At 37.4% G+C, this 12,610-nt stretch overlaps 2 protein-coding genes across 3 annotated transcripts in view; one reads left to right on the top strand and one right to left on the bottom strand.

Moving 5' to 3' along the window:
• Nucleotides 1–220: 220 nt before the first annotated feature.
• On the bottom strand, nt 221–11,614 carry bach1a (BTB and CNC homology 1, basic leucine zipper transcription factor 1 a). 2 transcript variants are annotated; one of them, XM_084125301.1, is made up of 5 exons: nt 11,470–11,614; nt 10,561–10,815; nt 6,555–7,781; nt 6,133–6,339; nt 221–2,808 (listed from the first exon to the last, which is right to left on the bottom strand). In XM_084125301.1, the coding sequence occupies exons 2-5, from the start codon at nt 10,798–10,800 to the stop codon at nt 2,467–2,469; spliced, it is 2,016 nt and encodes a 671-aa protein (XP_083981427.1). In that variant the 5' UTR covers nt 10,801–10,815; nt 11,470–11,614; the 3' UTR covers nt 221–2,466. The 2 variants fall into 2 exon arrangements, with proteins under 2 accessions (XP_083981427.1, XP_083981428.1); XM_084125302.1 differs by having other exon boundaries at nt 627–2,808; nt 10,561–10,843; nt 11,470–11,613.
• A 711-nt stretch (nt 11,615–12,325) lies between these two features.
• The window catches only part of mipepa (mitochondrial intermediate peptidase a), a 22,300-nt gene continuing 22,015 nt past the window's right edge, over nt 12,326–12,610 (top strand). The window contains exon 1 of the mRNA XM_084127525.1: nt 12,326–12,610. This exon is cut by the window's right edge and continues 26 nt beyond it. Within this exon, the coding sequence (XP_083983651.1) occupies nt 12,493–12,610 (118 nt within the window). The 5' untranslated portion in view covers nt 12,326–12,492.

The following is a 12,610-nucleotide window of genomic DNA, read 5'->3' as shown; positions in this document are numbered from 1 at the left end:
CTCTAATACCACTTGTTGGTGCTAAAAAGCCTGTCTCTGTCAGTGGCAGAGAGAAAGGTAGCAACATCTCTGGTCTTCCCATGTTGCTTATTGGATGACCGTATTTAAAACCACGTAGCCTAGGGTTAGGCCTACTTGTGTGAATGTGCTATACATGATTATTCTGACCTCTTGTGGTGAAGTAACTCAACTGCTGACAAACACTGGACTCCATCACATATTGAGAAATGTTCCCATTTTGGATTTTTATTGTGAAATTGGTCGACTCTTTTAAAACATAAGCATTTATCTTGAAACTGGGTCACTATTGCACAATTTCTCTTCTTCGGAAACTGATCATTTAAAACAGGGCTCCGGGAAAACAGTAACAGAGAGGATGGTGAAATCAGTGTGTTTACGAAACCTTACCGTGATCTCACTCAATTATCTGCATCAACATTCACCTCTTCAATAGGGACCCTTTCTAAAAAACCAAGCTATTCTTTGCCTTAGACTAACTTTGCTTACATGTACAGCTATTTCATGCATTAGCCTACATTTTGAAAAGGTTGATTTATTTGTTCAGTCTCTGTTAGCACATTACTTTTAGCAAGCACCACTGCAATTTGCACATTTAGTGAAAAAAATTAGTATTGACATTTTATTTGCTGCTATTTGTTAAATATGAATCAAATAGTGAATTATACAGTGCATTCTAGGCTTACATGACAGTATTTTGGTTACAGGGTTAAAACAAAAAAAAAGCACAAAAAACAGAACATTTCATTGACGCTACAATGGCAAAATGAACAAGTTATATTTTTAGACTAATCCAAGCATTAAAGTCAACATGAAACGGCATTCACATCCATTTTTCTTCCATAATGTGAAGTACAGTTAAACAGGGTATTTGACAAAAAAAAAAAAAGTAGGTCAGAAATTGATTTTATCCTCAGTACATGAAAAGTGAGCGTTCTGTATCACAATGAGAGTTAACAATGCCTGAATCTCTATTTGTGATCCGACAGCCAATAGGCTGCACGACCTAGATGACATCAGCTGAAAAGGGTATTACATAATGAAATATTGCAATACAAACTTTTCATTGAAGTAATGTGGAATGAAGAATCATCATGCACAATAAGACCATAAACATGTATTAAAGTAAATAGGATTAATTATGATTTTATGTTGGCCTTTTCCAAACTCTGTCCACTTTAGCAAGCAAAAAGTGAACAGTATCTAAACTTTTTTTTTTTCTTTTTTTTTTCCTTACCTTAGAGAGACTATGGATTCTATGTATTTTTCACAAATCCTACATGATATGCATGAAAACATACATGGCAGTTAATTAAAATGTTATTATATCTATGACATATGCATATATACGGATACTTAAAAAACACAGATCTGCATATTTAATATAGAATTTTCATGCCGATAATGCTAAAGACGTATTAGGCTAGACTGGAATGTAAATGTAAAGAGAATTACTATGATTGTCCATAGTGGCAGTGTAAGTGAAATAAATGCTAGCACTGGAAATTAATCCATGAGTCATTCCCGTTATATAGTACATTTTCAAGTCTTTATTATACAAATACTGTCCATAAGTCTATATTTGGATAAAACTGAAGTCATATTAGTTTGTTTTCTTTAATCACAATATTACAATTAATGCCCTAAAAATTAATTAAGAAATTGTCCAGATGTTTTTCTTTCTTTAATCAAAATGCAAAATTTGGGGATGTTGTTTTAACTGTTAATCTTAGACACTGTATTTCCTGTGTCCTTAATATCACTTTCCACCCTGTTAGTCTTTAAAAAAAAAAAAGAAAAAAAAAGCCTGTTCCTTAATGACATTATTGACCAGGAAGTGACATCATTTTGGGTGGGAAAACAACAGCAAAACATGAGAAAGTATTAGCAGTTCATTGGATAAATTAATTGATGTATTGTGCTTTAGCTGTTTGTCTTACTTTTCCATCCCGTTGGACAAAAAGAAAATGGTATGACTGAATCAAAATATCAAAAGATGGTTTAAAAAAGTTCATTATAAATCCATAATAAAACAAACCATGTATTTCAACCCTGTTATGTTCCATTCTGTAATTCATCTTTTGCCATTGTGTAAATAATAAAAAGTGTATGCATATAAGCTTCAGCAGAGCCTATTTCTGAAATACTTTAAATTACAAACACAAGGGTGTATTCATTTTTAAAGATTAAGAGTTCAAAATGTTCAAAAGTTCAAAATGTGGCGTAACAGGAATGACCCCTATGCAAGGAATGAAAGGCATAGTAGCATTTCCAAATGAAACTCCTGGTAATAGTGCAAATTTAGTCACATCCATACTTCGAAACATTACGAAAGTGCTCCTAATAAGAAAGTCATGCTCAAAAGTGAAACTGACGGCAGCAGAAAGGTAAGCTCCTGAGTAAAACTGAAATGTCAGACCATTCCAAGCGGCTTTACTCTGTTGTACATCACGGAGCTGGATCTGTAACAGCGCTCTGAACGGTGTCTTGCAGGAAGGCAGCGGGCGACCTGAGTGCTACTGTGTCTCCTTCAGGACTAGTGTCTGGAAGAAAGGTGCTCGCGGGGACGTCCCGGTCTGGGCCAGCCAGGCTAGGAGAAGCCATGGGGGTCAGGAGGATGGAGGTGGGACAGTCGGAGGAGACGTACCTGGCCAGCGCTTGCAGCTCCTCGGACTGCGGCGAGGTGTCCGCACAGAGGTTCTGGCACAGGCCCGAGAGGTTCTGACGCACATCCTCCAGGCTGAGCTTCAGCTGGTTGCGATCTTGCAGTAATTTCTCCTTCTCGCTCCTCTGGTAAACGTGGAAACAAAAGAAGATCCATTTTAGGATTCCATTCAGTACTTCGCATTCCTTTCCAACAATCATAACACATGCTATTGATTTTCTTAATACGTGGAAAACATTACATGTTCACAAAAACTGTGTTGATTGGTTTACTCAGTCTCAATTTGAACAAAAGGGACAATGGAAGCAATATAATTGTACACTTTATGCCCATACACAATGTGGTAATGGAAGGGATTTTCAATTTAATTATTCTTGTTTCTAATGGATCCCAGAAATAATTCTTGTCAAACTTTTGAAGTCAAAAACTCAACTCCTAAACCTACAGGTTAAACGCAAAATTCACAATAACAATTATCGTGATATTGAACTATGACTATAAAAGCGGTGATGCCTGGAATCACCTTGATAATGAAAATAAAATTACAGTTTTGAATAATAGATGTAACTTTCATTGTAAAAAATTAAATAAAATGACCATGCAATAAAGTAATAACAATTTTAAATGTTAAATATACATTTCTATACTAAATATGTACAAATATGCATAAATTATATGGGAACAGTTTTATAATAAAATATCATTTACTATTATCAGCGTTTAGTACAGGTGAAACTCGAAAAATTAGAATATCGTGCAAAAGTTAATTTATTTCAGTAATTCAACTTAAAAGGTGAAACTAATATATTATATAGACTCATTACATGCAAAGTGAGATATTTCAAGCCTTTATTTGTTATAATTTTGATGATTATGGCTTACAGCTTATGAAAACCCCAAATTCAAAATCTCAGAAATTTTGAAAATGTTCATAAGCTGTAAGCCATAATCATCAAAATTATAACAAATAAAGGCTTGAAATATCTCACTTTGCTTGTAATTTTCTATATAATATATTAGTTTCACTTTTTAAGTTGAATTACTGAAATAAATGAACTTTTTTTGGTCCCAATGAGTGTGTAGTGAAAATTTGGTATCTAATCTGTAAATAAAGCCAAACAGAGAACAGAGATAACAAAAATTCCTCAGATGCCATGTTTGTCAGTAATTCGAATTAATTTGAATTATCGAACAAATTAATTAGCTGAAGTTATTACTCCACCACCTGTGTGACATCATTAACAGCTCTTTATTGTTGCCCAAATGCGGTTCAAATGACGGACAGTTACTACTTGTTTTTCAGGAAAAGGTCGTGACAAGCTTGTTCATTCCTCCAACGAAGCATTATACTTAGTTATGCAGAGCTGCGTATGGGAAACGAGTCAACCTTGAACCCTAACAGATTCAAAGCCATTAATTTGAGTGTTCAAGACTAAATCTTTTGATTAATTCACTCTCATTTATCTCTATAAGTATCTCTCATTTATCATTCCTTTGTAAATGAGACTACAATGATCCTGCTGCATGTTGTTTGATTGCAAAAACAGTGGGACTCATTCACTAAGCTTGCGTACGCACGAATTCGTGCGTGAAATCTGCGTATGAACGTTTTCACGAGCAAACCATGATTCATTAATAACTTTCATTCTAAAATTGATTCTATATTTACGAAAAAAATTAGAAACAACTAAAAACACTTGCAAAAATCACACACTTGGTGGCCTTATAAACATGATAAGATACAATTTTAAACAGATATAAGTCTTAAATACACACACACACACACTATGTCTGTATAAAAGGTGTTTATTGTGTTTAAACTTGTTTTGAGGATGGCACTTTTGACACTGCTCGAGGATCTTGTTGTGTGTGCTCTCAGGCGAGAACGCGTCTTTATGCCCGGTACACATTGTACGATTTTGGGCTGTCCCACACGAAAGATGACCAATCATGGAAATTTCAGTGGTCGTGGCTCCTAAACGGTGGTCCTACGTCGTACAGTGAGAGAGGCTCAAAGACGGCCGTTGTCGTCTCACAGAGTGTTTGTTGCTATGACCTACGTCTACTGACTCACTAGCCAATAAAACTGCATCATGAAATAGCGTATTGATCAACGTGACATGGTGCTAAAACTTAAAACTATTTCCTCGAGCTCCATTTACAAAATTGGCATGCCAAGTTGGCCTCTTTTCCCTAGCCATGGCCACATCCATATTCTCCACTTTTGCTTCCTCCTCTTTTTTTCCGCGCTCATAAAAACCACAATTGCCAAAAGTGCGATTCATCTAGCTTTAGGGCTGGGTATTGACACAAATTTCACAATTCGATTCGATTTCGATTCACAAGCTTGCAATTCGATTCGATTCCGATTCGATTCGATTCGATATTGATTCTTTTGGATATCAGGTAGCCTACAATACATGGCAAATTCTCTCAAGGAAAACAAGTCTCTTAACTAATGCTGTAAACTATGGGAGTCAGTTGTAGCCTACTATGTTGAAGGTAAAAATTAACTGATTTGTAGCTATACAAACACTTAAATTACACTTTTATTTATTTGTATAATAAGAAAGTTATATGAAATATAAACATTTAAATGGTGGCTGTCATTAAAAACTTGCCAGATTTATTCAAACATTAAATACTGAAGAACATTAGAAAGAAGAAAATTATAATGAATATGTAATATGGTGCATATATTTAGCAAAATGCTCCTCTCTAGAGTAAATTTTTCTCGCTGACTAACGAGTTTATGGTCACATGGTTTTTCTGAGGTAAATGTGACGTTACATGACATTGTTTACAAGCTGTTAGCTGACGTTTTTCCACGGCTGAAACACTGATTGAGCGATTCCATGTGACATGATATGGATTTCGATAAGTTGTACACACTTTCAGATGCTCATTCATGTTTATTTCTCGCTGTAACTGGTATTATTAAGGCGGAAGAGAAGATCATGTGTTCATCATTGAGCCGAGCTGCACCAGAGCGATCTCACGCCACAGCGCCAAAACTGTTTATGTTTTTGAATTTCGTAAGAAAATGGACTTAATTTGAAATTTAAGACTTTATTTCATATCAATAGTAACAAAGCACAAAGATTATTGTGATTTATTGGATGAGATGCACGCTACAATGTTCCATTCATTCATCAAATGAAAACAGGATGACTAATCGATTCTTGAGATTTAAGAATCGATATCGGTTCGTAAAAATGAGAATCGATTAATATCGAGAAATCAATATTTTTTACCCAGCCCTATCTTGCTTATTCGTTTACCACTAGTGCATGCTGATGAAGTTTTGTTCTTCTATACTAACTTGCGTCATAGCCCACAATTCAATAGGTGTCATCATCGTAGAGTCTACATACATGTCGTACCCAAGTTTATCAGATCCATGTCGCTCAAATAACATTCACAAAATGTCGATATAAAAACAGATGTACCAGTTTCTTGATGTCTCCCTCCAGCCAGTAGATACAGTCTAGCTTCCTCTTGCGGCAGCGCTGTGCAGCCACGCGGTTCTTACTGCGCCGTCTCACATCCTGAACAAACTCCAGCTGTTCCGGGGTCAGTTTCTCCCGTTTCAACATCTGCAGGAATGCCCTCCTGGTCATGCTGGAAATTTGCTCCACAGGGAATGGCAAATCCACCTGGGAAGAAAACCTTGACGTCAAAACTGCATTATGGAGGAGGTTCAGCCTAGAGGTTGGTTACAATTTTTTTTTTAGTATAGAGCCTGAAACTTTTATTTGAAGCATGTCAGGGAATCAACCGAGTACAAAATATTGGTGAAGTTTGCAATTTGGCACCAAACTCCTCCTCTAACCTCATAAAGTTGTACAACCGTGAGTGCTAGCATGCTCACCTCCTGCACTGGTTCACTGCTACCACACTGCGCACAGTCTCCATCCGATTCACACTCAGAGTTTTCCCTGGAGTTAATTGGGGACATGCAGGAACTGTCTCCAGTGTCTTCATTGGACAGAGTGTGTCCCCCGGAGGTCTGTCTGTCAGTGGAGCTCAGGTCCCTCAGGAAGGGACAATCATCGGGCGCAGCTCCCAGATCCAGATGCTTCAACCAGTGGAAGTCCGAGCCGTTTCCAGCAGACGACTGGTCGATAGAGTCCAAAGGTAGAGGCTCATTTAACGTGGAGTTCAAATCCGGCCAGAAGCCCTTCGCGAGATGCTCAGCCACTTCCCTTTCCACTATGCTTCGTTCTGTGAAGCCGTCTTTGGGGGACAGTTCAGAGAACGTTTGTTTGTTGGAATCAAAGACCTGGTTGTCGTCGGTGCCAATGCTACTGATGTCTGGAGCGCTGGAAATCCCGTCCAAAACCCCGCTTGACTCCACAGAATTCAGAGGACACAGTTGGCTGCAGTTGGCGGGCGGTATTAGAGACCCTTCGAGTTGGTCAAAGTGGCCATCGGTGATACTGGCTATGTTCAGGTCTTTGTCAGTAGGTGGTTCACAACGTACCTCCATTGCTAGTTCCTTCTGGAATTGTTCCTCCATAGCTAAAATGTCCCCGCCACAGCCAACCGAGTGCAGTTTCTCATCATCACTGGTGCTCGAAGTGGACAGGAAAGGACAAACTTCACCGGCCACCACAGAAGAGGAAGGCAACTGTGGGCCACAGTTCTGCAGGCAAAACTGGTCTTGGCCATCACCCATGTGGTATGACGAGCTTCTTGCGTACAGCGGGGATAAATCTAACTGCATTTCTTTGCCATTGGAGATTGGTGGACAATCTTTAGGACTTCCTGCAGAGGATGTTGCAGATGCAGCCTGCATGACTGTTCCTGCATCCTGAGGTTCAAGGTCTTCTCCAGTTTTAGGGTTTTGGTCACTAGGACTGCAGATGGCTTGGGATTTCTTACTGGATTCTTGGCTCTTGCTTTTCCCCTTCACTTTTTTTGAGGTTCCACCACCCTCGGAAAACTTTGGGACGAGGAATTCAAAGCAGGCTTTATCGAGGTTTTGAAATCCAAGAAATTCGGCGCATCTGTGGATCTCCAGGATGTTTTCTTTCGTGAAGTGAAGTTTTGCAGTGTAGGCAAACTGCAGAAGAGGCTCAAATCCCTCCACAGTGACCTTGGGAGATTAATTATCTAGTCATGATTACTGCATGAATAAATTATTTACAAATCGCATTATTGGGTTATAGCTATAACATTGTTTGCTTGATTTAATCTCAATGTATAAGGCCTAATTTGACAGCAATGCACTATAAACCATTTTCCAAGGAATAGTTCACGCAATAATGAACACTATGTCATCATTTGCTCACCCTCATGTCGTGCCAAACTCGTATGACTTCCATCGTACACTCGAGGAAAAGTTAGTTAGACTTTTCCATATAATGAAATTAAATTAGGATATTTGGGATTATGAAAAGTAGCAAAAATAAATGTCAGAAAGAAATTTAAAACTTTTAAACCATGTTCAATAAATTAAAATTGTGGTGTAAGCATCAAGTAAAAAGTCCAAAAAAAAAATTCTTACAATGAAAAACATATTATCATTATTAACAAATATCATGAATTATTAATTCATAAATATTTGTTTTTATTTTGGGGACATCACATGACATTTTACATCCTGCATTATCATAAAAAGGTCAAATTATCTGATATTTTAAGAAACTTATTGATCTTGACACATAGTCAACAGAAGTCCTCTCTATGATATAATTTCCTGTTTTATATTTACTTTTCATGCACGTTGGTCGGACCGCATGACATTGATTTGTAGACAAATATTAATAAACAGTGAAACAGTTTTGTAAAAATATTTTTTCCAACAAATAATAATAATAAATGTTTTTTTTTTTTCTTCTTTATGATTTTAGGACAGTTGCATCAGAATTAAATTTTTTACTTTTTGCCCCCCAAAAATATCAAAATTAATTTTAATTCAGAAATGATAAACATGGTCATCATAGAAGTATGTATGTGTGAATTTTTTATGTATTTCTGGATAAATAATAGCCGTGCTCATAAATAAAAATATGCGTCATGTCACTAACCCTCATGGGTTCAATATTTATACATATGTAAATGAGTAAAGGATGACATAATTTTCACTTTGGTTTGAATTGTTTTTTTTAGAGTTTGCTCTGATCATTTTTTTACAGGTTTTTATTTATATACAGTGAGGAAAATAAGTATTTGAACACCTTGCTATTTTGCAAGTTCTCCCACTTGGAAATCATGGAAGGCGTCTGAAATTGTCATCGTAGGTGCATGTCCACTGTGAGAGACATAATCTAAAAAAAAAATCCAGAAATCACAATATATGATTTTTTTAACTATTTATTTGTATGATACAGCTGCAAATAAGTATTTGAACACCTGTCTATCAGCTACAATTCTGACCCTCAAAGACTTGTTAGTCTGCCTTTAAAATGTCCACCTCCACTTCATTTATTATCCTAAATTAGATGCACCTGTTTGAGGTCGTTAGCTGCATAAAGACACCTGTCCACCCCATACAATCAGTAAGAATCCAACTACTAACATGGCCAAGACCAAAGAGCTGTCCAAAGACACTAGAGACAAAATTGTACACCTCCACAAGGCTGGAAAGGGCTATGGGGAAATTGCCAAGCAGCTTGGTGAAAAAAGGTCCACTGTTGAAGCAATCATTAGAAAATGGAAGAAGCTAAACATGACTGTCAATCTCCCTCGGACTGGGGCTCCATGCAAGATCTCACCTCGTGGGGTCTCAATTATCCTAAGAAAGGTGAGAAATCAGCCCAGAACTACACGGGAGGAGCTGGTCAATGACCTGAAAAGAGCTGGGACCACCGTTTCCAAGGTTACTGTTGGTAATACACTAAGACGTCATGGTTTGAAATCATGCATGGCACGGAAGGTTCCCCTGTTTAAACCAGCACATGTAAAGGCCCGTCTTAAGTTTGCCAATGACCATTTGGATGATCCAGAGGAGTCATGGGAGAAAGTCATGTGGTCAGATGAGACCAAAATAGAACTTTTTGGTCATAATTCCACTAAACGTGTTTGGAGGAAGAAGAATGATGAGTACCATCCCAAGAACACCATCCCTACTGTGAAGCATGGGGGTGGTAGCATCATGCTTTGGGGGTGTTTTTCTGCACATGGGACAGGGCGACTGCACTGTATTAAGGAGAGGATGACTGGGGCCATGTATTGCGAGATTTTGGGGAACAACCTCCTTCCCTCAGTTAGAGCATTGAAGATGGGTCGAGGCTGGGTCTTCCAACATGACAATGACCCGAAGCACACAGCCAGGATAACCAAGGAGTGGCTCTGTAAGAAGCATATCAAGGTTCTGGCGTGGCCTAGCCAGTCTCCAGACCTAAACCCAATAGAGAATCTTTGGAGGGAGCTCAAACTCCGTGTTTCTCAGCGACAGCCCAGAAACCTGACTGATCTAGAGAAGATCTGTGTGGAGGAGTGGGCCAAAATCCCTCCTGCAGTGTGTGCAAACCTGGTGAAAAACTACAGGAAACGTTTGACCTCTGTAATTGCAAACAAAGGCTACTGTACCAAATATTAACATTGATTTTCTCAGGTGTTCAAATACTTATTTGCAGCTGTATCATACAAATAAATAGTTAAAAAATCATACATTGTGATTTCTGGATTTTCTTTTTTAGATTATGTCTCTCACAGTGGACATGCACCTACGATGACAATTTCAGACCCCTCCATGATTTCTAAGTGGGAGAACTTGCAAAATAGCAGGGTGTTCAAATACTTATTTTCCTCACTGTATGTATATATGTATCTGTTAAAAATAACAACAAATCATTAAGAGAAGACAGCTTAACCATAGGTTTCTGAAAACCTCCAGGTTCAACCCATCCATCCACCATATCAAGCATTACCTCATCCGGTAAGCTGACAGTGAGGATTGGTCGACTGTTGTTTGTCAGTCTGGTGTAAAAATAGTGGCTGCAGGAAGCCAGCACAGAAGAGTGTGCTCGAAAGCTCCTGCGCTCCACTTCAACAGTCACATCACACAAGAGCTCCTTCTGTCTCAGTTCCTCCAGCGAGCGAAGAACATGATGGCTGTGAACAGCGGACTGAAAGGTGAAAACAGAGGTCCGGGGGCCATCCACAGACATGACGCAGGGGTTTAGCTACAAAATAACAGATACATAGACGCAACTGTGTAACAAGGTGGAAATACAGAAAGAGATGCATCAAGTTACACTTGGGTGGAGTGATTTCAAGCTCAATACATGGTGATGAGGGGCACATACAGTTATACACATGCATTTACAAATATGCCATGTAGAATACAAAAAGTAATATATATATATATATATATATATATATATATATATATATAAAGCCACCATAATCTTACTTTTCAGTGTTTAAACATTTAAGTAAACATTTGAGTGACTGAGCATGACTCTGCAAAATAAGTAAACATTAAAAGCATGTTTTCAGTTCCCGGCTAGACCAAAGATAGCTAATCTTTCTATATATAATTATTTGTCTATATAAGTGTGTCAATCATATAACGTTAGTTAACAGAATAGTTTTCTCTATTGTGAGTGTTAAGCAGCTGTGCAAACATTTGTTTATGAGCTGGTATAAATGCTCATTGCTTAACTATAATACCTGGAAGTTCCGACTTGCCAAAATGGCATAATCTTTAAGATGATAAAACAAAAATAGGAACTAGCCAGTGGTTTAAAATGTAACTGACATTGTTTAACCTGTCTTAAAACACAATAATGTTTAAACGCGGGGCTTGTATGTATGTAAAGGAATATAAAACTGACCTGACATATCACTAGAGATCAGAAGCTGTCAAAAATCCCGCTCTGTCCATCGCTTTTCTAGTCTAAAAGTAAAAACGGATTAAAGTTTGACAGCGAACGAACGAGCTCCATAATGCCCGTCATGTGACTGTACAGTGCGGCAGTGGGTGCGCGTCACACATCACGCACAGAACGTACTGCGTCATGAATCCAATAACCACGCCTATCAATAGACACGCCCACTTAGATAGATAGATAGATAGATAGATAGATAGATAGATAGATAGATAGATAGATAGATGATATTAAACAATTATGTGAAATAATAATAACAATATTTATACATATAATACTAATTATAATAAACAACAATAACAAGTATTATTATTATTATTATTGTTGTTGTTGTTGTTTATTATTATTGTTGTTATTATTATTATTATTATATACAGATATTATATACAGAGAACTGTTGCTAAATCAGTCAGTTAATGTTGGATTTTAATCTCTATGATTTGAATACAGGAGAGGAAAATATTTTGATGTTCATAAATAAATTTTGATGTTTCTTTTATTATTATTATTATTATTATTATTTACAGTTGTTATTATTATAAACTGTTGCTAAGTCATATATTCAGGAGCTTATTATGTTCAGATAATGTTTGAACTTTTATTTTGAAATAGCAGAGATGATTCGCTTAATTTTCACTTGCTGTTTAAACTCACTGTAACATCTTTGGATATCTCTTGTAAATAATCAAACCACAGCTGTATTCATTTTTAAAAAAATAAGCTGATTTTAACGGTCTTAAATAGTAAAATATGATTTTAGAAATTCTCACGAATTTATTTATGTGTCGAAAGTGCTTCTGTAATATCAAAGTCCTGCTCACTGTCATTGGAAGGAACATTTCAAAACCAACTGCAGTGCTTTTCCGTTTGTTGGGGTTGTTTAATCTAGTTAGTTCAGTTGTCGGTTGTTCTGGCTGTGAAGAGTGAATTGAGTGTGGTTGTAGAGTCGCATGTTGACTGTCATCAGTAATGTCCGCGTACAGACCGCTGCTGTGTTTGCTCAGGCGCGGGACAGCAGCGCGTGTCTGTAGGACAGTCACCACCTGGTCACCTGTAGGAGCCGCTTTCAATGCTAAAGTCCACAGGA

The sequence above is a fragment of the Abramis brama genome, assembly GCF_963993115.1.
Source record: "Abramis brama genome assembly, chromosome: 10".
Classification (NCBI taxonomy): domain Eukaryota; kingdom Metazoa; phylum Chordata; class Actinopteri; order Cypriniformes; family Leuciscidae; genus Abramis; species Abramis brama.
The sequence above is the reverse complement of the archived record's forward strand: the minus strand, read 5'-3'. Positions and strand labels throughout refer to the sequence as shown.

What these genes read in the sequence shown, in the direction of transcription:
- bach1a (XM_084125301.1), bottom strand. Translation starts at nt 10,800, where the DNA reads ATGTCTGTGGATGGCCCCCGGACCTCTGTTTTCACCTTTCAGTCCGCT. An exon ending in CTGTCAGCTTACCGGATGAG is followed by an intron (nt 7,782 to 10,560) that starts GTAATGCTTGAT and finishes TAATCTCCCAAG; the next exon opens with GTCACTGTGGAGGGATTTGA. An exon ending in AGGGAGACATCAAGAAACTG is followed by an intron (nt 2,809 to 6,132) that starts GTACATCTGTTT and finishes CACGTTTACCAG; the next exon opens with AGGAGCGAGAAGGAGAAATT.